The sequence below is a fragment of the Emys orbicularis genome, chromosome 2 (assembly GCF_028017835.1).
Source record: "Emys orbicularis isolate rEmyOrb1 chromosome 2, rEmyOrb1.hap1, whole genome shotgun sequence".
Lineage (NCBI taxonomy): Eukaryota > Metazoa > Chordata > Testudines > Emydidae > Emys > Emys orbicularis.
In genome coordinates this window covers 74,425,311-74,449,120 of record NC_088684.1, presented here as the reverse complement: position 1 = coordinate 74,449,120, position 23,810 = coordinate 74,425,311, and the positions used below count along the sequence as shown (strand labels likewise).

The 23,810-nt window shown below is 42.2% G+C and overlaps 2 protein-coding genes across 3 annotated transcripts in view; one reads left to right on the top strand and one right to left on the bottom strand.

Annotated features, from left to right (window-relative positions):
- The window catches only part of PRKDC (protein kinase, DNA-activated, catalytic subunit), a 147,699-nt gene extending 146,011 nt beyond the window's left edge, over positions 1-1,688 (bottom strand). The window contains exon 1 of the mRNA XM_065397886.1: positions 1,517-1,688. Within this exon, the coding sequence (XP_065253958.1) occupies positions 1,517-1,688 (172 nt within the window). The remainder of the gene's footprint in view (positions 1-1,516) is intronic.
- A 981-nt stretch (positions 1,689-2,669) lies between these two features.
- Positions 2,670-23,244, top strand: MCM4 (minichromosome maintenance complex component 4). 2 transcript variants are annotated; one of them, XM_065398026.1, is made up of 16 exons: positions 2,670-2,844; positions 4,281-4,445; positions 4,962-5,125; positions 5,213-5,311; positions 7,616-7,711; positions 7,797-7,892; positions 9,383-9,521; positions 10,008-10,228; positions 10,899-11,019; positions 12,342-12,601; positions 16,712-17,077; positions 17,538-17,665; positions 19,497-19,704; positions 20,922-21,150; positions 21,566-21,699; positions 22,764-23,244. In XM_065398026.1, exons 1-16 carry the CDS (start codon positions 2,775-2,777, stop codon positions 22,854-22,856), a joined length of 2,589 nt encoding a protein of 862 aa, XP_065254098.1. In that variant the 5' UTR covers positions 2,670-2,774; the 3' UTR covers positions 22,857-23,244. The 2 variants fall into 2 exon arrangements, with proteins under 2 accessions (XP_065254098.1, XP_065254097.1); XM_065398025.1 differs by having other exon boundaries at positions 4,962-5,135; positions 5,220-5,311.
- The last annotated feature ends 566 nt before the right edge of the window (positions 23,245-23,810 follow it).

Here is a 23,810-nt window from a genome sequence, read left to right as displayed (position 1 = left end):
ACAGGGGTGCGGCTGCCAGGCCTTTCTAGGATAGTATTAGGATTTAATAGGCTGGGGCTCCCCAGGGTAGGGGCATGACAGGTGCTGCTAGGGCTACCTGGTATAGGATTAGGGTTCATAGGGCTCTCCAGGCTAGTGTTAAGGTTCAGTAGACTAGGGTTCCCTAGGCTAGAGTTAAGATTCAATAGGCTAGGGATTCCCAGGCTACGGCTGCAATTGCAAGGGCTCCACGGGATACGGTTGGGATTCAAAAGAGTAGAGCTCCCTGGGATAAAGATAGGTTTCAATAGGCTAGGGCTACCTAGGCTCCCAGCACTAGAGTTAAGGGTCATTAGGGTAGGGCTGCAAGCATCCCCCAATTAATTGCTTGGGTTCAATAGGGTACAGGGTCTCCATGCTAGGATTAGGGTTCAAAAAAGTAGAGCTCCTTGATCTAGGATTAAATAGCATAGAGCTCCTGGGGCTAGGGTTCAATAGGATAGGAGCTCCCTGACTCAGTAAGGTGGGGCTCTCCAGGCTATGGTTAGCATTCCACAGAGTTAGAACGGTGGCTGGTAGGGGTACACAGAGTAGTTTTAAACTGTCTTATATAGCATATTGTCACGACAAGGAAGGCAAGGTTTATAAAACAACAAAAATCACAGAGCTATCTAAAACTGGTCAATGACTTCTGAGTGGTCCGTGTTCAGTTTGCAAAGACTGGGGAGCTCAAGAGGAACCATCCAGCAAGCATGCGTGCAGTATGCGCCAAAGTACCAAATGCACAATGGGCTGCAATGGATGCCCCCGGCATGGTCAGCCTTGGCACAGCAAACCGCACCACACGTGAACCTGCTCAGCTGGCTCCAAAGAGGGCATGGTAACCCAAAACCCTCACCAACTGGCCTGGTGATGGGAGAGTTCCTGGTACCCAAAGCGCAGCAGCTCGCTCCCATTCTGCGTCCCTCACATCAGTGAGCTGATGCTGGCAGAGCAGCTGGATGCAGAGTGTGCAGCACCGTGCAGTCAGGACCGAAAAGCTTGTCTCTCTCCCCTACAAAAAGTATCACCCCCCTCACCCACCTAGTCTCTCCAGGTTTAACACAGGAAGCTCCCCCAGGCAAGGCTCCCCTTGGGCTACTGAGAGCGAAGGGTCAGGTTTGGGGCCGCTGGCGCTCTGGAGAGCGTTTCGCAGGCTAACTGGGTGAGGACGACACAAGGACTGAGGACGGGGTTCCCTGTCCCCATACACAGGCCGCCGGGACCCACTTCTCCGGTCCACATGGGCACCCCAAAACCCCGCTGCAGGGTCCTGCTGCGTTAGGACGGGCACAGGCCACGCCAGCCACGGGCACAGTGACCAAGGAACGAGTGGGGCTCACTGCCATGACCCCCCCTTCCCCAAGGGGGTCAGCCGGGGGGGGTTCCCCTGATCCCGCCGGCCGAGCGCCTAACAGCCCTTCCCAGGCATGGGCTGAGCGCGCTCCGCCCCAACATGCCCAGGGCCCCTCGTTACCGCCGCCCAGGTCACACGCACCGCGGGCGCCGTCCCCGGTGCTGGTCACGCACGCCTCCCCCACGCTGCGGATGAGGTGGTAGCCGCGCAGGGCGGCAGTGGCGGGGTCCGGGTCCTGCAGCGCGCAGGAGAGCTGGTGCAGGGAGCCCTGAATGCCGCCGCCGCCGCCGCCCACGGGCAGAGCCGCAGCCATACCGCCCGCGGCGCCAGGCACAACCAACAAGACAAGACCTTCTCCAGATAGGAGTTTCGTTGGGGGGAATCCAATCGCACAGACGCATGCGCCTGGGTGAGTGCACTTGCCCTGGCAGAGCCAAGTAACCCGGCCCCGCACGGCAGGGAGCCTGACTGATTCGGTCTGAGAAAGGAAGAGGAAAGGAGAGGTTGGACTAAACCATTGCGGCTGCGGGGGTGTCCGTCGCCCCGCCTCCGGTCCGAGACACAGGAACGCTTCCGCAGATATAAAACTCCGTTTCGTGTAAATCCGGTAGCTATTAGTACAAGCTCCCCCCGCGATGGCAATGGACCGTCCTAGTCTCCCAACCAGCATCGAGCTGCTTTCAATGGCTGGGCCGCGAAACCGGGTCAAGTATGGGCGATACCATGTCTCACCAGGGGGAACCCTGCCTATGAATCTGTTGTAGGCTCTACGTGGGTGAATTCCCTGTACTGTGGGAGAATCGGGCTCCTGTCACACTTCGCTCTGTCCCTGCAGAGAGGCTTACAGAGCCCCTAGGGCGCGATCGTCTGTACCCGGAACCTAGATGGGTGTTTCCGTCCCCCTGTCTGGGCCGAGTTGGGCTCTGCCGTACGGCTATTGGTAGGAAAACCCGGGAGAGCCCGCCCACGTGACCCGTTTGGCGCGCAATTTTCTCGGGGTTCCCGGGCTGGCCGAAGCTGCTTGCAGAAGAAAAGTGGGGTAAGAGCGCGAGATGCCGCCGCCGCCCCCCCCCCGTAATATCTGCGCGCGAAGGGGATCGAGTGGCGGGTGCGTCCCTCTGGGGCGGGCTCGCGGCGCTGAAGGGGGCGGTGCGGCGACTCCGTGTCGTGCCGTTAATTCCCAGTAACTTGTTGGTCTCAGGGCCCGGCTCCGAGCAGGTGCCGGGGGGCGGCGCAGAGCAGGGCTGTCTGCTCCCGGTGCAGGGCGCGGGGCCGGCGGGCTCGCGAGAGAGGGGACTCGGTGCGGGCTTTGGGCCGGGAGGGGGTCGCTCTGCTCCGCTCCGCCTCAGTTTCTCTCTCCACCCGCGTAGGGAGCAGCAGCAGCCGGTGAAGCAGCGTCATGTCCTCGCCGGCTTCCACACCGAGCCGCCGCGGCAGCAAGCGCGGGCGGAGCAGCAACCCCCCGACTCGTAAGTGTAGCTTTTCCCTGCTGGGTGTGGGTGCAGGTGCGTCGGGATGGGGCGGGGGGCCGCTGACTGTGGCCGCAGCCCTGAAACTCCACTAGGAGATGAGTGTCCGTCCTGGAAGGTATGGGCAGGCCAAGCAATGTCTGGGGAGGGGGACGTGGGCAACCTCTCGCTCTCTGTTTGGTCCTCAGTAAAGGTATATTCACAGTGCGGAGACTATACAGTAGCATGAGCACCGCCTACCCTGAGAGAGTTAGGGGTTTTCTGGGGTTGTAGGACCTCCACCTCCCCAAGTGACAGTAGCTGCCCACCTAGCAGCATCTACACCCAGGGTTGAGTCTTCCTAGCTACACTCAGGAGTGTGGCTTTTTCACATCCCTGACTGGAGTAACTAGGTCCACTTACATTTTAAGTGTAGTCTAGGCCTAAGCTGATGCCCAAGAACAGGAGTCTAGCTCACTCTCACTTATGTTTGCTCTGCAGGGCTAATGCCTTAAAAAGAACAGTAAAAGTAGCTTTTTGTCATTAAAGCAGGAATTTAAAAATCTGAAAGTGCAGGAAGAAATTAATGATTTAGACTCTTTTCAGAGGAGCATGACAACTTAAGCAAACTAACTTTATTAGTCTCTGGGCTAAACTTGTTTTTTCTGTAAGGCCTTGTGTGCACTGCAAAGGCTTTTCCATCACAACTATAAGGGAAGAAGAGTTCTTCTATCAGCGTAGGTAATGTCAGTAGTAAGCTCAGCTCACTGTGGGGCAGTCTTTCCCATTTCAGTGACACTCTTCTGTTAGCAAAGCTGTTGCTACAACAGTGGGTTTTTGCTGGCATGGCTGTGTCAGCTAAGGCTATGTTTTTTCACATCCATCACTGGCATAGCTATGTTGGCAGAACTTTGTTGTATGGACCTGGCCTTGGTCTTCAACAATGCATTAGTGCAACAGGATGCTTTTTAAAAATGAAACAGAGGCAAGTTTACAAGTGTTACAAATATGATGCATGAAACTTATCACTGCACTTGAAAAGCTTTGATTGGTATGTAGGTTGCTTCCTCCTCTGTGCCTCAGTTTCCCCAGCTGGAAAATAGGGATAATGATATTGCTCTCAAAGCACTTTACAAAGGAGTCTACTGATGAAAAGCGCTATATGAGCTAGGTTTTCATAGCACTAGTAGTAGCAGCTCTGATTTCTTAGGCATTTAGGAAGATAATTGCAATATTAATTATTTTAAATTGTCTTAAGCTATTTTCCACTTTTGGAATCTCACAAATATTCTTCATTTTCATTGCAGCAAAATATTGCACTTTGCTTTTTAATTTTATATCAGCCAGGTTCTTTGCTATTCTATCATATGATCTATTTTGTGTTTTGGTCTTTTAACATTAATCTGTGTAGAACATTGCAGCTAACATCTGAAATTGCTACTTTCATCTTCTTGCAGCACGCACTGAAGATGCTCGGTCTCCTCCTTCACAAAAACGTCGAACAGATGACTCCACATCTACAGGAGATCTACAGCCAATGCCAACTTCTCCAGCAGTTGACATGCAAAGCCCAAATGCTCAAGATGTTCTGTTTTCCAGCCCACCACAGTTTCGGGAATCAGGTATGCTTGTCAGTAGTAGGAGCAAAATGCTGATATCTGCGTACTGTTGGCTATTAAATGGCCTATACGGAAAGATTTAATGTAGGCTTTTACATAGCTGTGAATTTAAAAACAAAAAAAGGGCCTTTTTGAATGAACAGGATTGTTTTCAATTACAGGTTAGTTGGTAGCTTGCTTTTAATTTAATTGATTTTAGCACATAAAACATACAACCTGTAGGCCTTAGTGTGAGCTTGTTGTTAAGCTCGACAGTGTTTTAAAATATTGTTGGTGTTTAAAATAAACTATTTTAGGAAACTGTGTTCCTTCTTGCTTGGAGAAATATAATTTTTAATCCATACAGTACATTCTATGGCTAGTACAGCCTTGTAAAATACAGCTATAAAATTAACAAGACTTACAAACTTTGCCAGCCTGCCATCACAGTGACTGATGACAAACACTAACTTGTTTACTTCATTAGGGCAAAGTGTATTCATTAATATTTTGAAGTATAATTAAACATTTTCTTTGTAGCAATTCCACTTGATTTTGATATTAGTTCACCTCTGACCTATGGCACCCCCAGCTCTAGAGTGGAGGGTACTCCAAGGAGTGGTGTGCGAGGAACTCCAGTTAGGCAGAGGCCAGATCTTGGATCTGCCCGCAAAGCCAGACAGGTGGACTTGCATTCTGATGGGGTAGGTAGAAGTTTCAGATTTTGCTGGTAATTTTTTTTCTAAAATGTATTTATATTATCCATACTGATGGCTTTTCCCTTCCCACAGCCAGCAGAGGATGCATTGGCAAGTGAACAATCTCTTGGACAAAAGCTTGTGATCTGGGGAACAGATGTTAACGTAGCTTCATGCAAAGAAAAGTTCCAGGTAGGTGAACAAGTGTGGATACCTCTATTTCTTTCACAAAAAGCTTATTTGTATCTTCTCTATGTGCAGTATTTGATTCTAGCGAATATCAGAATTGAGTTATGTTTAGGATCAATCCCAGGGTGTTTGAAGAACACTGATGTTTTCATACCGTGTTCTTAAGAGGAGGAAAAGTAAAATTGTTGTCTGGAGTTTCTTTCCTCTAATTCCACCATAGAGTTCATCAATCTGGATTCCATCCCTTGGGCTCCAATGAAACTGCTCTTCTCAGAGTCTCTAATGACCATTTACTAGCTAAAGCTCAGAACCAGTACACTCTCCTCATTTTCCTTGACCTGTCAGCTGCCTTCATTACAGTCAGCCATGCTCTTCTTGAAGTCTCCTCCTTTGGATTCCATGGCTTCTGTCCTTTGCCTGTTCTCCTTCTACCTCTTTAATCACTTCCTCAGCATGTCCTTTAAAGGATCCTCCTCATCCGCCCTTCAACATTCTGTGAGAGTTCCAAATGGTTCTGTCCTAAGTTCCCTTCTCTTCTCCCTCTCCATTTTATCTCTGGGTAATCTCATCTGCAAACACAAATTCAGCTATCCCCTCTGTGTAGAAAACTCAACTGTACCTCTCTACTTCAGACCTGCCTTTGTGTTGAAACTAAAATTGCAGCCCGTGTCTCTGACATCTTCTCGTAGATGTCTAGCTGTGAGTTCAAACTCAACATATCTAAAACAAAGCTCTTAATCTTCACCTCAAATTCTCCCAGCTACCCTGTTTCTTGATCATGTAGAAAACATAACCTGCATAACCTCTCTAAGATACAGCCTTCTCCATCTGTCCATCTAAGGGCAGGTCTACACTAGGATGACCAGATATCCCGATTTTATAGGGACAGTCCCGATTTTTGGGTCTTTTTCTTATATAGGTTCCTATTACCCCCACCCCCATCCCGATTTTTCACATTTGCTGTCTGGTCACCCTAGTCTACACTTAAAATGCTGTATGGGTGCTCCTGTACTGATGGGAGAGCTTCTCCTGTCAGCATGGTTAATCCACCTCCCTAAGAGGCAGTAGCTATGTTGGTGGGAGAAGCTCTTCTGTCAATATAGCGTTGTCTACACAGGGGATTAGACTGGTATAACTGCATTGCTCTGGCGTGAATTTTTCACACCCCTGAGCAATGCAGTTATATCAATATAGGCCTGTAGTGTAGACCTGGCCTAAAACTCTCCTCTTGTGTCTTGATTACTGCAACACCTTTTTTTCTGGCCTTAACAAATGAAACCTTACCCTGCTCAGGCCAGTTCAGAATGTTGCCACAAATATTTTCTTAGTATGTTGTTTTGAGGAAATCATCCCTCTCTTTCCATCTCGTCACTGGCTCCCCCTTCTCAGCTGCATTGAGCATAAGCTACTTGGTCTTCACTTTCAAGGTCTGTCATGGCCCATCCCCACCTTACCCATCAACTCTCATTAACTATTGAGAAGTCTACTTTCTTTTCTAGTTGGACCGCTTCTATCGCCCATTTGCTAATTTTTCAAATAAGCACCTTTGTGTGTTTTCCCATGCTGCCCCTTGCACTTAGGAGGAGTTCCCTGTAAATATCTATAAAGCTACCTTATTCTCCTCCTCTAAAGCTCTTCTTAAGCTCTCCTTTTCTGTGATGCCTACAAAAACCTTTACAACGGCTAGGCTGCTGGTGTGCTGAGACCACTGCCTGTCACATTGATAAATACGGTTTCCTTCTTTCTTTTTATGTCCCTGTCTGTATCCATCTGTTGTCTCTTGTCTTATACTTGGATGGTAAGCTTTTTGGGAAAGGTCTTTTTATTCTGTTTATACAGAGCTTACTATGTTGGGATTTTGGTCCAGGAGTAAGGTTTGTAGGCATTAGGGTGTAATAGAGGTTAAAAATCCTCAGTAAAATTTCATATACTTTTTTAGTAGTAATATGTTTAGCGTGTTATTCTGTTCCCAAAAGTGTTCTTTTAACTTGTATTTATAAAATTATAAAAAATTAGTTAAGGCTTTTTCAAAGTAATTGGTATGCTTTACTGTGTGAAATTCAAAAAATATTGTTAGAATTAAGAAACTTGTAGTGTACATGAGAGAAATATCCTGTAGGGGGCTGCATTAGGGGTATCCCTACCCTTTGGGAGTTTTTCAATACCTGCAATATAGAGAGTATATTTGAAGGTAAATTGAGCCAGGAAAACGTCATCCAGCGTAGGAATGGTGTAGCAGTGAAATCACAGCTCTGTCCCTTTGGGCACTCTTAAATATAACTTTTTTATTTTATTCTCAATATTCAGAGATTTCTTCAGCGTTTTATTGATCCATTGGCTAAAGAGGAAGAGAACGTTGGCTTGGATCTTAATGAACCACTCTATATGCAGCGACTTGAGGAGGTACTACAGTAATACAGCTAAAACTAACTTGTTTTTCAGACTTAAATGCTGGTGATTTAATGTGGTGTTATTAAACATCTTGCAGATCAATATGGTTGGGGAACCATTTCTGAATGTAAACTGTGACCATCTAAGATCATTTGACACAAATCTATACAGACAGCTGATCTGCTATCCACAGGTAACATCAGGCCTTTTTTAAAGGCTTTCTTCTAGTTGAGTTCTATTTTTTTAAACTGCATTACTTAAACATAAATTAGTATGTAACTGTTTAAGATTATCGCTCAATGAGGGAGCAGTATTTATAGCTACATACCCCAGTGCTTAAGCACTTCTGTAAATATCTAGAAAGATAATATAACATTTGTGTATACAGACTTCTGCATAAAATATATTTTATTGCATAAAGGTCTTAAAATATTTATCAGACACTTCATAGCCACAGACAGATACAAGAGAGCTCAGGGAGAGAGTTGCTGCTCTCCAAAGGCAAATTACTGTGAGAAGCTCAGAAAACCTCCCCATTCCACTCACCAAATTTGTTCATAAGGGGGATTGTGCTGGAATTCCTGCCAGTTTGTAGTCCATGGATCCTGCTCAGTGCTCCAGTTTATTTCTCTCTGCCATGTAGATGTGTGGAGGAAGCAGGCAGCTTCAAAAGACCATAAGGTTCAAGGCTGAATCCCAGAATGACAAAGTAATGGTCACTGGATCTTTATCAGTCTTTCTGTACCTGTCTTAAATCTGTTATATACCTAGCTACAGCTGCAACCATGGGACTGCCTTTGAAATTCTTTTCCTTGCCTTTCTTTTGAGTTTCTCCTCTCCCAGCGAATAGCTCCAGAGTCTGATTCTGCTGCTGCTCCCAGCTTTCCTATGTAGCAATAGAATGATACTGTGGCTTAGTTTTACTGCTGCCCACGGGATTCTGAAGAGAAGTTTGCTGCCAGTTTTCACTCTGTTGTAGCTTGAGAAAGTTACTACTCTGAGCAGCAGAACAATGAAGCTTCCTGCACATTCTGACATTAGACCATATCCTTGTCTTTGCAACCATAAGAGCTAGCAACCTACTTCTTTAGAGGAAAGCTTAGATTCTAATCTTTGTTAAATAAGGAGCCTTACTCTCCAAAGACTAGTGGGGTTTTTTAGCCTAGTGTGTGCATTGTGTATTAATGCTAAATATTAAGGAAGATGACTAAAAGTCACGGCTGTATTTAGTGAAATTGTCACATGGTAATGCAATACATATGGTTCATAATAATAATTGTATATTTGGCATACTCTTCGTGGGCCCCTTTTTTGCTGTCCTTTTCTGCATATATGTTACACATTTCATTTTGCATTTGTAACGTGACTCCTTGTTGACTTTTAAAGTAATGTAGGATATCCTCAAAGATTCTATCTAAACCCACAAAGGTAGGGCAATTGCACTACAGCTAAGAGTTCCAAGACCAAATAAAGTGTGCACTGCTCCTGCAGTACAAAGGGGACAAAAAGCTGGTTTAAACAACCAACTGGCAATTCCTCCTCTGTAAGGGAATGCCACAGAACTGTGATCATTCCTGTCTCCTAGCACCAAATGGGGTCACAAAGTTGAATATTTTGGGGGTAAAAAGTGTTAACTACTTAATGCCAGGCTTTCTTACACATGCATCTGTTCCTTTTAAACAGGAAGTTATCCCAACATTTGACATGGCTGCTAATGAGATCTTTTTTGATCGTTACCCTGACTCAATATTAGAACACCAGATTCAAGTCAGACCATATAATGCATTGAAGACCAGGAATATGAGGAGTCTGAACCCTGAAGGCAAGATGTTTTGATTGCAGTGTGAAAAAAGAAACTCAGGGATGTATGAAATTTGTTCAACAATTAGGAAAATACAGATTAAAAATGTTAAAAGATCAGACTTGGGGTCCATCTAGATGAGTATTTTCAGACTTTCATAGTCACTACATGTGTTGCAGAGGAAAGTGCGAAAAACACTATAATGGACAACTGTTGAATAACCTGCCCACAAAGGAGGTTTTTTCCTAACCTCTGTTGGTAAATGACTGATTTATATTTGGAAACATAAGGGTTTATATCCCTTGTGTCAAAATTCTGATGTAACTGTGGCTTATTTTTATTCATATATATTTCTTTGTGTCTCAGACAGAATATTCTCTACTTCATGTGTGGGGACTGTAAATGCCCATTTAGTTGTAAAAATAAAGTCTAGGGTGGACTTTTGAGACAGGCAAATGAAAAATGAAAAGCATGACCCAATCACATGTATCCCTTTCTACGTTGTAGACATTGACCAACTTATCACCATCAGTGGTATGGTGATCAGAAGCTCCCAGTTGATTCCTGAGATGCAAGAAGCATTCTTCAAGTGCCAGGTTTGTGCCTTCACCACAAGAGTAGAAATTGACCGTGGCAGGATTGCTGAACCATCAACATGCAAGAACTGTAATACAACACACAGCATGGCACTGATTCACAATCGCTCCATGTTTTCAGACAAACAGATGGTATGTTGCTTTGTTTTGGTGTTGTTAAATGGGAAAGTTTTGCTTGCTTAATAGTTGCTTTTTTCTTTTAAAAAATAACGTAACCATATTAAAATATGTCTGTTTCTTAGGGCTTACTATATTGAACTTCAAAATGATTCACAGCTCTTTAAGTAAGCATATGAAGCAATATAGGATTGCAATGATGCTTAATATTTAGAGGGGGGGGAAGAAATTGAAGGATTATCCATCCTCCATTTGGAAGGGGAGTTAAGTGGGTTTTTTTGTGTCAAAAGTTAGTCAAGCCAATTAGTGTTCACTTATGGAATAAATGTTACCACACGGAGACTGTTCTAATGTCATAAGACATATGTGGGATAGGTTAGCCCTGTCTGTAAATCTTGCTTGTTATACTTCTGCCAATGTGAGATAGTAATCACTAGATGGCATTGTCTCATTTCTACAACTAAATTGCATAATTCTGATTGGGTATTCTAATTGGGGAATTCTAATTCAGTAGTGGTATTCCACCATGTTGTGAAATCTTTGAAAGTTTTGTGTTTTGGTGTACTCTAATATGTAACAGTATCCATTTGAAGATGCCTAACTTCTTTAGTTGTAAGATCCTTTCTTACAAATGAGTTACTATTTCTAAATAATAGAAACTAACTTTTAATATGTGTTTTGTCAGATCAAACTGCAGGAGTCTCCTGAAGATATGCCGGCTGGCCAGACGCCTCATACTGTGGTGCTGTTTGCTCACAATGACCTTGTGGATAAGGTTCAGCCAGGCGACAGAGTTAACGTTACAGGTAAAATGCAGTTTCTTAACTTCATCTGGCTAATGCATGTGCCCTTCTTTTCATTAGACCAAGTGGTCCAGCCTGGAATAGTGTCTGTTGAATATTAATTGGGTACATCATAATTGGTGACTGAAAACTGAAGTGTGAAGTGGAAATACCGACTGATTTATATAGTGATATCTTAGTTTTGGTGTAAAATACCTTTAGAGTTCTGCATATTTCCCCCTTTCTTAGATCAGCATTAGTGTAACTACAGCTGCCAGTAGGTACTATCTGTGTAGATAGAAGGGTTTATGTATTTTTGCCATATGTTTGTATTATCCAATTTCTAAAAATTAACGATTACAGCTCTTAACCTATACTTCAAAGGGAAAGAAGCATTTTTATCATCAAACAGCTTTTGAAAAGCTTACATGTACTTACAAGTTTTGATTTCTTGAACAGATGAAGAAGCATGTTGAAATTATTTCAATTAACAATTTAAATTGGGTTGAGGCTTTTTGAAACTAATTTAAAAATTGTGCTTTTGAAATGTTAGGTTAGAATTTATAATTAATTAACTATAAGTGCTTTCTTTAATGTCACTAGTCTAATTTAAATTTTACAAAACTGCTATAGACCAAACACTGAAAATTATGATCTTGATACTGCAGTCCCCTAACCAGCAGTACCATGGACTTAAATAGTACTACTCAAGTTGAAATTTACATGTGCTTGTTTGCAATATAAACTTTTCTCTTGTTAGCATAAAATCATTGCTGCTTCAAAACAAGATTGCTTCAGTTTTAATACTGAAAAGTTATTTAGACTTTCAGTGCACTAACAAAATTGTCAACTTCTTATATGTGCAGGCCAACCTTTTTTTTTTATTTTTAATTTTATTTTAATTTTTTTTGTTACAAGAGCTGGCTAAAGTTAGGCTCTAACGGTAGGATTTTCTAATGCACTTTAGGTCATGATCCTGCAAACACTTAAGGCCATAACTTTACTACCATGAGTAGCCCATCTGAAATCATGGGACATGGTAGTAATGGTAAACACATGGTTAAGTGTTTGTAGGATCAGGGCCTAAATGGCAGGCGCACAGGTATCATTGATATCAGGAGGATCATAGCCTGGTCAAATCATTTAAACTTTCGGAAAGCTTTCTAGAGAATTGCTACTCCGTAATGTGGCTAATTCTGTAGAAGCAATCTGAAAATTGAAATGAAAAGTAAAAATGCAGATAAGTCCCTTAAACCTCCAGCGTTTGGACTGAGCTTATTTTTGAATTCACATCTGCATTGTAATTCTGTGGGGTTGGGGGTGTTTGTTTTGTTTTGTTTTTTTAGGTATCTACAGAGCAGTTCCTATTCGAGTTAATCCAAGAGTGAGCAATGTAAAATCAGTCTATAAAACCCACATTGATGTCATTCATTACCGTAAAACCGATTCAAAACGTTTGCATGGTGTTGATGAAGAAACAGAACAGAAAATCTTTGCAGAGGAACGTGTGGAAATGCTGAAAGACCTCTCCAGAAAACCAGACATTTATGAAAGACTTTCTTTGGCTCTGGCTCCAAGCATTTATGAACACGAAGATATCAAAAAGGTAAACAACATTTTACAAGTCTACCAGAACACCTGACTAGATAATATAAATGTACATCTACATTTAAAATATACACTTTCTTTGGAAATGATACTCTATATGGAGTCTTTCAAATACAGAAAAATAACAGGCCTTTCTATATTTGAAATTGGATTTGGTAAATCCCTAATAAACTTTCATTTTTATTTACAGTAAGTTTCAGTTATCAGGGGGCCTCGGGAATCAGAAATCTTTAGATAATGGGACAGGGGTTTCAGGTAATAGTGAAGGAAGCCTGTAGCTTCACTCTCCTCTTCTATTGGCTGGCTTCAAGGAAACTGGCCAGCCAATAATTCTGCTTTCTTCTTTGGCCATCTCTCTGCTCTGCAACAGGATCTAGATAACTGAGAATGCAGTCACAACTAACAAACATTGGGAAACATTGTAGACTGTCGGTTGAGTGGGGCTCTAAACCTTTAATTATTATAGTGGGGCAGTAACACCACTATAGTTCAGGTTGAGACTAGCTTACTGTTTAAAATCTTACTGTTTTGTATGTGCGTTCATGCCCTAGGATAGCCAAAGAAATGCTTGTGTAGGTAGCCTTTTATCGGCTGCCCCAAATAAGTCCATCTATTTTTCAGTAGTACTTGTATTGTTGTAGATAATTGTGCCCATTCAAGGATTTCTTCATTTTATTTTGAATATTTCTACACAGACATCTGCATGGAAAGCTATTCAGTTTGCTTTGGATGGACTTAAGTTTCCAGTTCTCCACTCTAAGCATCCTCCTCTCTTGGACGTTACTTCTTTAAAATTAAGTTTGGTGTTTCTGCTATTGAATATAACACATTTGGCATTGATCTCAGCTAGGGTCTGGCACACACTGCCCCTTTGGGGAAACACAATATTTTAAATTATTCCGTGTAAAAATTGGATCTATAATGTGGCTTGAGCCCATGCTGACACACAAATGACTTGTCTCTGGCTTATGTGCAGCGGGAATGGAGCTGTTACAAGCCAGGGTGTTCTGCAGCTGTCCTGATGTCAGAGTAACTGGATGGCTCAGGTGACATGCTGTGGCCACTGAACCTGAGCAGTGCCCATGTACTATGCATTCAATTTCTGCCCTCAGTAGCTTTCTGAGAACATGTGTTGTGCACTTTATTTTCTTCTTGCATTCTGCAGGAGCTCCTTTTTGGAAGGTTTGCTCTCGGGGCAAAGCTTCTGGTTTGAGCCACCATCTCAAAGTGCTCTAAAATCCATATGCATAGTCCAGTTGTGCTGAAAATTAATGTGCCGTCAGGACCAGAGCCACAGTTAGTAGTGCAAGTTTGGAGTCATTTGGTCCAGGGGTTCCTTAGATACAGCCCTCCAGTAAGGAGTTGATTTTTAATTTTTCAATTGCTCTAAAGCCCACATGCATGGAAATTGATATGCTATAAGAGGGATTGAGGGTAGAGTTTGTAGTGGAAATTTAGAGACATTTGGTCAAAAGCTTTGAGAGATACAGGCCCGTCTAAAATGAGTAGGCGGTAACTTTTTTTTTTCCAGATTTGTGCAACTCTTTTGATGCAAAGCTAGGGCGAATCTAAGGCTCTGACCTTCATGAAATAGCAGGGACTTGTCTTGAGATCAGCTGTTGAATGGTACTAAGGACAAGTTCAGAAATATTTCAAAGTTTATAGCACTCAAAGCTTTAGCATCTCTGGCTACAGAAAGTTTACACCTGTGAGAGCAATTGTTTCCTCAAACATGTTGGTGAATGACATTCAGAGTAACATACTGCCATGGTGGTTTAAAGTAACCAGATTTGCACCTTCAACAAAAGGGCAAAAACTTCAAATCCTTTCCCATGGAATTTTGCATTTTGTGCACATTAGTGCTGTCAACATGCCTTTTGCTCGATGGCTGGGGCCACAGTGGGAATCAATGTAATATTTTATATACTAGCTAACATGTAATGGTAAACCTGAAATAAGATGGAAGCTATAGCTGTATGAAAATCACTGTTGTTCTGTTAGTGGGGGTCAGGGGACGGGCGCATGGTATTTTATTTTGACTCGTGCCTCATCAACTAAATTAAGTAAGTTCCAAATGTTCAACTGCCTGGTTTGGGTCACAGCTGAGTGCGCCAAAATCAGGGCAGACAATAACCCAAAACTGGTGGTTTATTCTATCATTCGAGATCACCAAGTCAGTAACAAGTGAGCTCTTGTATCACTACACTAGTTCACAGAGAGCCACACAACAGTCCCTTAGGCCCTCCAGCCCCTGGTTACTACAACTGGACTTAGGGATGAAAGGTTATTAAACCAAAACCACATCATCTAAAGTTTTTCCCGTTCCAAAGAACCAGCCACACACCCCAGGTCAATATATAGGTCAGATCTTACCCAAAATCTATGCTTGTAGCCAATCCTTTAGTAACTAAAAACTAAAGGTTTATTAATGTAAAAAAGGATGAGTTATTAAATGGTTAAAATCTTATACATCAGAGATTCTCAACCTTTTTCTTTCTGAGGGCCCCCAACATGCTATAAAAGCTCCATGGCCCACTTGTGCCACAATAACTGGTTTTCTGCATATAAAAGCCAGGGCTGGTGTTAGGGGGTCGCAAGCAGGGCAGCTGCCTGGGGCCCCATGCCACAGGGGTTCCCACGAAGCCACATTACTCAGGCTTCAGCCCGGCTGACGGGACTCAGGGCCCTGGGCTTCAGCCCCATGTGGTGGGGCTACGGTGTTCTGCCCTGGGTCCCAGTGAGTCTAATGCTGGCCCTGCTTGGAGGCCCCCTGAAACCTGCCCTGGACTCCTGGTTGAGAACTACTGTTACACATTACAGTTGATTTCAGAGTTTGTAGATCAAGATATTAGCAATGATGTTAAATCTGTTAGCTTGCAATAAGTCTCTGGATCACCCAAAAGGATTGGGGGTCATCAGTTCTTTTATTCAAAGCTTCCCTTTCTTAGAAATCATAGCCCAGATATGCAGAGCAGGAATGAAGACCAAGATTGATGTCACAGTCTGCAATTTATACCCACAGCACACATGCACGGAAAGTTATTGGCACAAATGTGAAGTCCTGGGTCACAAATAGGGTTACTATATGTCCTGGATTTTTGCAGAGCAGATGCTGTAGCTCAGAAAGAGCCCCGATTGGTCTGTTTCCCGATTGGTCCCTCCCCTGCATCCATAGCTGATTGGTCCATCCACAGCTGCCTGATCCCACCCACCCAGGTCCTGGCTCCTAGCACTGGGGAGGGAGTCCCTCAGGGAGGCCTTGACTGATGGCTGTCCTTGCGTCTGGGCCACCATGACAGGGAGCAACATTCCCCCCCAGTGCGTACCTCCAGCTCCTCTCCTTCCCCTCCCCTCCCCCCCGTGTCCTCTTTTTGGGCACTTGAAATATGGTAACCCTACATCTGCATGGAAAGTTACTAGTACAAACAAGAAGTCCTGGGTCATGAGGAATTCATTGCCTAGGTGCTGCCTGAAGGGATCTCGGGAGGGGTCCCTAGAAGAGCAGATTCTCCTTAATGGGCCATCAAGCAGGCTGGCTAGCCTTGATGTAAATCTGTCTGGGGGTGTTACCCAGAAACAACAGGTTTGAGATACAAACACAGCGAAGTTTCATAACTTCATATACAATGATGATACATGCATATAAACAGGATAATCATACTTTTCTAATGATACCTTAACATGACATATGTACAAGATTTATCACAATTGCGCAACAGGGATGATACATCAGTGATGGTACCTTAGTAAACATGGTCATCTCTCTTTTATACAGCATCATACCAACTGTAGAGTCTTTGTTGATGATGAGATCCAGAAAGAACCTAGCTCAATGTTTAAATTCAAAATTGACTTTGCAGAGCTGGTGGTTTAATTTAAAAAGTAATCTAAGCAGATTTGACCTGGAAAATCTTTGAAGCTTCAAAGATAGAACTCCACTATCCTTTTTAGTGATACTTGACAGAAAACAGTACTCCAGCTTTACATGTGTTCTGTTAATGATTTGAGACAATTTTCATTTGACATTTCAGTTCACTCAATCAGAGATTGGATCATGTAATTATCAAGAATTTTGGTGTCTGAGTTGGAAAAAATCTTATTTTTATAGGGCATTCTGCTTCAGCTGTTTGGGGGATCAAGAAAAGATTTCAGTCATACCGGAAGAGGCAATTTTCGTGCTGAGATCAACATTCTTCTGTGTGGTGATCCTGGCACTAGTAAATCACAGCTGCTTCAATATGTCTATAACCTGGTTCCTAGAGGCCAGTACACATCCGGGAAGGGCTCTAGTGCAGTTGGTCTCACTGCATATGTAATGAAGGACCCAGAGACAAGGCAGCTGGTTCTGCAGACAGGTGCTCTGGTTCTCAGTGATAATGGCATTTGCTGTATTGATGAATTTGATAAAATGAATGAAAGTACAAGATCAGTACTGCATGAAGTAATGGAACAACAGACTCTTTCTATTGCCAAGGTAAGACTCTAGCTCAACATTGTACCACGCTACCCAGGTTAATATCTGTTAGATGATTAAATGAGATAATTGAAAAGGTAACATAGGAATTGGAGATAAGACTATTGACAGAATTGGATCACTTAAAACCTCAGAGTTGAATGACAATATAGATGTTGGAGCTGTATTTCAGTGATAACATTCAGTATGTTGCAGACTCAGTATATATGGCTGCACACTGCATGTAATACTCCTTCCAGATAACCTTGTTCCATTTTGTACCAAAGCTTTTGTAATGAGGTTGTTTCTCTTGATCTAGAGAACCCTTTTTATAAAGCATTTTTGGTGAACCCAGCAAGAGTTAATTCTTTAAAGTCTTTTTTGTTAGAATAAGCGAGTCTTGGGACTCTTAACATAGCTGCGGGAATCTTCCTTCCACTAGGAAAGGTTGTTTGCTCTCAAATACGTTTCCTTTTGACAGGCTGGAATTATTTGCCAACTGAATGCTCGCACTTCTGTCCTAGCAGCTGCTAACCCTATAGAGTCGCAGTGGAATCCAAAGAAAACTACTATTGAAAACATCCAACTTCCTCATACGTTGTTATCCAGGTATTACAATTAGACTTCTAGTTCCATGCTGCATGCTTTGTTTTTACAAAACAACTTTCTACCTCTTCCTGTATAAATCGTTTATTTGTGTGTGTGTGTGTGTGTGTGTGTGTGTGTGCGCGCTCGTGCGTGCAGGAACTTATTCATTGGGGGTGGCATTTGCAATGTAGAAAGCTGAAGTTTTTTTCTAAATTTACCTTAAAAGTAATGTTCTTAACTAATACTCTAGCAAAGGACTGTAAATGGCTGACCAGTTTCTAGTATATAGTGCTTGGTATTGAATAATGGCATTTGGCAGTGTCTCTAAGGTTTTGTTGTATCCATTGTTCTGCTTGTTTCAAGATTTTGGGTCACTGCACAGGCACTGGGATTTTAAAATCTCAAGTATTTTACATTTAGTTCTAAGGGCATGTATCTACTCTGGAGCTGGAGTGTAATTTCCAGCTCAAGTAGATATACCTGCTGTAGTGGTCATCAAGCTACAGTGCTAAAGAAAGAAGTGTAGCCACAGCAGTGCAAGCAGTTGGACAGGATAGGTGCTTCAAGCATGATCCCATCTGAAACTCTTAAGTGCATACTCAGGCAGCTAGTCAGTTCTGCCAGTCATGCCAGGACAGCAACACTTCCTTTTTTAGAGCACTAACTCAGAGCTAACCTGGGTATGTCTATCCAAGCTGGAAGTTACACCTCAGCTCCAGTGTAGACATACCCTGAGGCTTTGGCTACCCTCGGGACTTCACAGTGCTGCCGCGGCAGCGCTGTGAAGCGCGAGTGTAGTTGCGCTGCCAGCACTGTGAGAGAGCTCTCACAGCGCTGTATGTACTCCACCTCTCCGAGGGGAATAGCCTGCAGCGCTGCGAGCGAGCGTGCAGCGCTGTACTCGCTGCGCTCAGGGGGGTGTTTTTTCACACCCCTGAGTGCAGCAAGTTGCAGCGCTGTACACCGCCAGTGTAGCCAAGGCCTGAGTTGCCTTTTCTTCCTGTCAAACTGTGTTAGCAGCTGGAGTAATTATTTAATAAACAATGATAGAGGCATCACATCTTAGGAAGAGTATAAAAAAATTAGTCTTTCAGCCATTGCATGCTTTACAAATTAGGAAGCCAAATATAATAGTATACAAGTGTATGCTTTGTATTCTTCTGTCAAGTGTCACCCTATTTTCTGTTGTTGGTTTTTTTTTTTTTTTTTTTTTTGTAGGCCTGAGCCTATTGATGATAAATTAAGATTTTTAACCTCCCACCATGAGGCACCTAGAACGCTTTTAGGCAGTGTAGCAAACAAGTAACTGTGGATGATTATGAGCATCTAATTCCATTGATTTAATAAATTGCAGGTACTTGTCATCTTTTGAAATCTAATCTGACTAAAAATATGCCCATCACATCCTTCTCAGAATACAGTTGCATCCATGAATTTTTCAATACATTAAGTAGACCAACTTCAAATACGTGTAAATAGATCCCCCCTCAAGATCAAACTGGAAGCATGTGTAGACTCCATCACCTCATCACACAGAAGCTTGAGTAAATGAAGTTTACACTATGCCTTCAAGGTCCCAGCCTTCAGAGGTTGTTAGGTGAATGATGGGAGAAAATTCCATAGTTGGAAGCCCCCTTCAAATATTGAACTCTGTAGACCGAAAGCAAAATGACATTTTCACTCTTTTTTTTTTTTACTTCCTGAGAGTATCCTGTACTCCTGATGTAATGAATAAAATGTCAGATTTTAGATTTCAGACAGCTTCCGCTTGGTTGATCAAAATCATAAAACCAAGTAGTGTAAATGGTAGAAAAAGTTTATGCACTAACTATTGGATCTTTATTCCATGCAGATTTGATCTGATCTTTCTAATGTTGGACCCTCGTGATGAAGCCTACGACAGACGTCTTGCTCACCACTTGGTTGCGCTGTACTACCAAAGTGAAGAGCAGGTGGAAGAAGAGTACATGGACATGGCAGTATTGAGGGATTACCTTGCGTATGCTCGTAGCTATGTTAATCCTAGACTAAGTGAAGAAGCAAGTCAGGCCCTTATTGAGGTAAAAAGTTGTGGATGTGAAATTTAAAGTAAGATTTAAAAAGAGAGGGGGAAAAAAACCTTCCTGTGGGATAAGATGTACCAGAACTGTGTACATCATTTCCTTTATTATTAAGCTCTTAACTTAGATTTTAAAAAGATTTCATGTATTGACTATTCTCCTTCCTTTTAATCCTGCATGGAAGTCATCCTGTGCTAACCAGTCTGTCCCAGAGCAGGTTTCCTGTACTCTTACAGGGCCATCACATCATTTCAGAAGAACTTGAACTTTCTCATGGTTTTGTGTAGATATTCCTTGGCAGATAGTAGTGATAGGCTTTAGCATTCTATATATTCTTTTGTGGTTTGAGACCAGATTTAGCTATTAATGATAACTGTCTCAATAACTGCACCTGTATTTTCCCCCTCCATGATTCACTCTAGAAATGCCCAGTCAAGTCTCCAGCCATCACCTTCTCTGGATAGGGACCCTTCTGATAGGGGCTATTAAAGCTGCACAGCTCCTTGCCATCCACTGTGATGTCCCCAGCAAGCCAATTTACTTAAGGACCAGCCCGTGTGCATTGCTTTCTCTGAGGACAAGAATAGTGATTTTTACCAGTCACCCCACAGCTCTTCCAAGCAAACATTTATCCACAGGGCAAAAGCATTATAGAGAAAACAAAAACAATAAACAGATTTAAATCCCCGCTAAAGGTCACTAATTTTCCAAATGGAGAGGCTGATGGGCCCACCTCCCTTTCACCTTTCCGCAAAGACGTGGGGCCTCCCCTTGGGCAGCAAGTTATGTCCATTTGCTGAATCAAAACGAAGGCCATGAGTCGGGCTCATCCTCTTATACCAAAGCCCTTTCTTTGTTTCCTAGTCTCTGGAAAACACAGCCTGACCCAGTCTATGCAAACCGCCACCGGGCGTGGAACTTTTCTGGAAGAGTTTAACGTTCATGAATTTAATACAATGATCCTCAAAGATACTGTGTAGGGTTTCAAGAATAATCTGCCCAATTTATTATGGCTTTTTTACAGAATCAAGCATGAGGAGAGACATACTAGCTGTGGTAGATGTCAGTCATGGCAAGGGAAATAGTGAAGATGTATATGGCATTTATATTTAAGGGGATACACAATATTTGGAATTTTTTTCCCAGGCTGATAATCCTCTGAAGGATGGAGTCTGGATACATCCTACATAATACATCTGTGAATTACTCTCCTTCAGGCTTATGTGGACATGAGAAAGATTGGCAGTGGTAGAGGAATGGTTTCTGCATATCCCCGCCAGCTTGAGTCTTTGATCCGTCTGGCAGAAGCTCATGCTAAAGTACGTTTTTCCGACAAGGTTGAAACAATTGATGTTGAAGAAGCAAAACGCCTCCACCGGGAAGCTCTGAAACAGTCTGCTACTGATCCAAGAACTGGCATTGTGGACATATCCATTCTCACTACAGGTTTGTGTTCACATAAGGATAAATTAGTATCTAGTGGATCTGGCTTGAGCAAACTATATGCTATTTCAGTTTGGTGATGTTATCTTCTCAGTGATTGGTTTATGGATTTGTAAATGCTTCAGATTGGATATTGAGCAATCCAGGTAATAAATGTCAGACCTGAATGTAATGTCAAAGTCAGTATATTCATTTTACAATGAAATCTGATTTTTAATTGAAACAATTTGTTTGAAATCTGCTAAACTTTCCCCAAACATGTCCAATACCTAAAGTGAACAGTTGATACAACAGCCTATATTGTTAGTCCTCTTTCGGCTACAAAGAATTCAGTTTCTAATGTTGGCATTCTCATATTTAATGCAGAAATGACAGTCAATATTATATCCTTTGTAACTTTTATGTACTTTTTTCCAAGGGATAAGTGCCACTGCCCGTAAACGTAAGGAGGAGCTGGCTCAAGCCTTGAAGAAGCTTATCCAGTCAAAGGGTAAAACACCAGCTCTAAAATACCAACAGCTTTTTGATGATCTCCGTGCACAGTCTGACGCTGTAAGTTTCTGCTTTCTTTATATACTACTACGGTTTCAAAAAAAAACTTTTTTTCCATCTCATGGGGGATCTTCTGTGTACTCAGCAGGGTCCTCAGTACCGATTATAGTTGTATCTCAGTTGAATAGGAAAACTAAATGGAAATCTCGACTAACAGTGGAGAGATTATTTTACCTCTGTATTTGGCACTGGTGCAACTGCTGCTGGAATACTTGTCCAGTTCTGGTGCCCACAGTTCAAAAAGGATGTTGATAAATTAAAGGGGGTTCAGAGAAGACTCCTGAGAATGATTAAAGGATTAGAAAACATACCTTAAAGTGATACTCAGAGCTCAGTCTATTTATCTTAACAAAGAGACTACAATCAACTTACCCCTTAACATTCTAAGTATCTACATGGGGAATAAATACTTGGCATGGACTCTTTAATCTAACAGAGAAAGATATAATATGATCTAATGGAAGTTGAAATTGGACAATTTTTAAATCAAGGTTGGATGTTTTTCTAAAAGATATGCTCTAGAAATATGTATGCCGTTTGTTATATAGGTAATCAGTGTTTACAGTAGTCCCTTCTGGCCTTGGAATCTATTTACTTGCTGTCCACCTGACACATGAATAGGCATAAGATTAGCCTGCTAGTCAGTTGGTCATCAGGTGTTCCTGATTAATTAGCTTAATTCTGGTTTCAGTTCTTTCATAGACATAAGTTTCACCTGTGGAATAGAAGAGATCTTGATTATTTACATGCTTGTCTTGCTGACAAAAATAAGCTGATTATTCTCGTCAGCTATAGGTGTCTATTCTGGTTTGCACGTCAACAGAATCGTAAGCCATGATCAAAGAATCTCTTATTACCATTGAAGATGCACAGGCCAGAAAGAATCCACTTTAACTGTTGCATTCCAGGATGAATTTCACAGCTTAAAAAGAAAACTTTTACCTAAAACCTGGCAAACTTGACATGGAAGTTTGTGAGACAAGCAGAATCATGTGATTTTTTGTTTAGGGGCATTGTAACATAGCCTTTTGTATATGTTCTCAAGCTTTTCTCTTTTCTTTAAGGCTGTCACTAAAGAAATGTTCGAAGAAGCACTTCGTGCCTTGGCTGATGATGACTTCTTGACTGTGACTGGAAAGACTGTTAGATTGCTATAATGAAATGCTAGCTTAACAGCAGAGTTTCTGTTTTTTCCAAGTACTTCCCTTGAGACCTGTGTCACATTTAAGAATATTATTCACTGGCAAAACTCAGGTGGTGATCTGTTGGTGAACCACTGTTAGCACAGTAAATAACTAGATTCTGAAAGACTGCAAAAAAGCCGAAATTAAACACCGCAATATTTGTTTGAACAAAATGGGTTATTAACATTTTAGTGCCATGTGTATTTTCAATAAAGTGCTTGGTAGAACAAGCTAACAATTTTTATGCATTTTAAAGCCCAAATGTCAAAATTCTTCTAGAACCACTGCTTTTTGACATCAATGCAACTTAAATCAGTGCATATTATGCTTTAATATTTTTACTACAGAGAAATTAGTGCTTGTGACTTTTGGAAATTAAAATCCATTGGCTTTATACCAGTTTATTTGCCTTTCTATGCATTTCAAAAAATGAAGCTAAATCTTGGTGAACACTTCAACCCAGTGTTCAGCAACTGCAAACAGACTTCAGTTTGTTTTCTAGCAGTTTAAAAGAACAAAGAAACCATTTTTCCTTTTCCCTCAGATTACTGCTCTTTCTCTTCTTCCCACCAAAGTTTGTAATTGCTGTTCAAAGATGTCTTTCTGCTTTGAACTTAAACTTTTACCATAACAAGCTACAATGAAGTCCAAGTTTCACATTAGGTCATTTTCCTACAGTAAACACACATTGCTGTAAGATATATAATTCATAGGACAGCTCAGAATGTCTTCCCAGTCATTTTCTCTTTTGTTGGGGTGGGGAGGTAAATCAGAGGATGCAAGATGTAGGCATAACATTAATACTACAGACATTTTATAGATGTGGAAAGGTGGCCTTTATCTATTGAATTATGCTCCTCATCTGCTCTCAGAGCACAAGGTCAGTTCTCACACTGTTTCAGATTATGCTCAGTTCTCACACTGTTT

Excerpts from the sequence above, each read along its gene's own strand:
- MCM4 (XM_065398025.1), top strand. The coding sequence starts at position 2,775 with ATGTCCTCGCCGGCTTCCACACCGAGCCGCCGCGGCAGCAAGCGCGGG. Across the intron at positions 5,136-5,219 it reads TTCTGATGGGGTAGGTAGAA|AGGATGCATTGGCAAGTGAA; the intron begins GTTTCAGATTTT and ends CACAGCCAGCAG. Across the intron at positions 21,151-21,565 it reads CATATCCATTCTCACTACAG|GGATAAGTGCCACTGCCCGT; the intron begins GTTTGTGTTCAC and ends CTTTTTTCCAAG.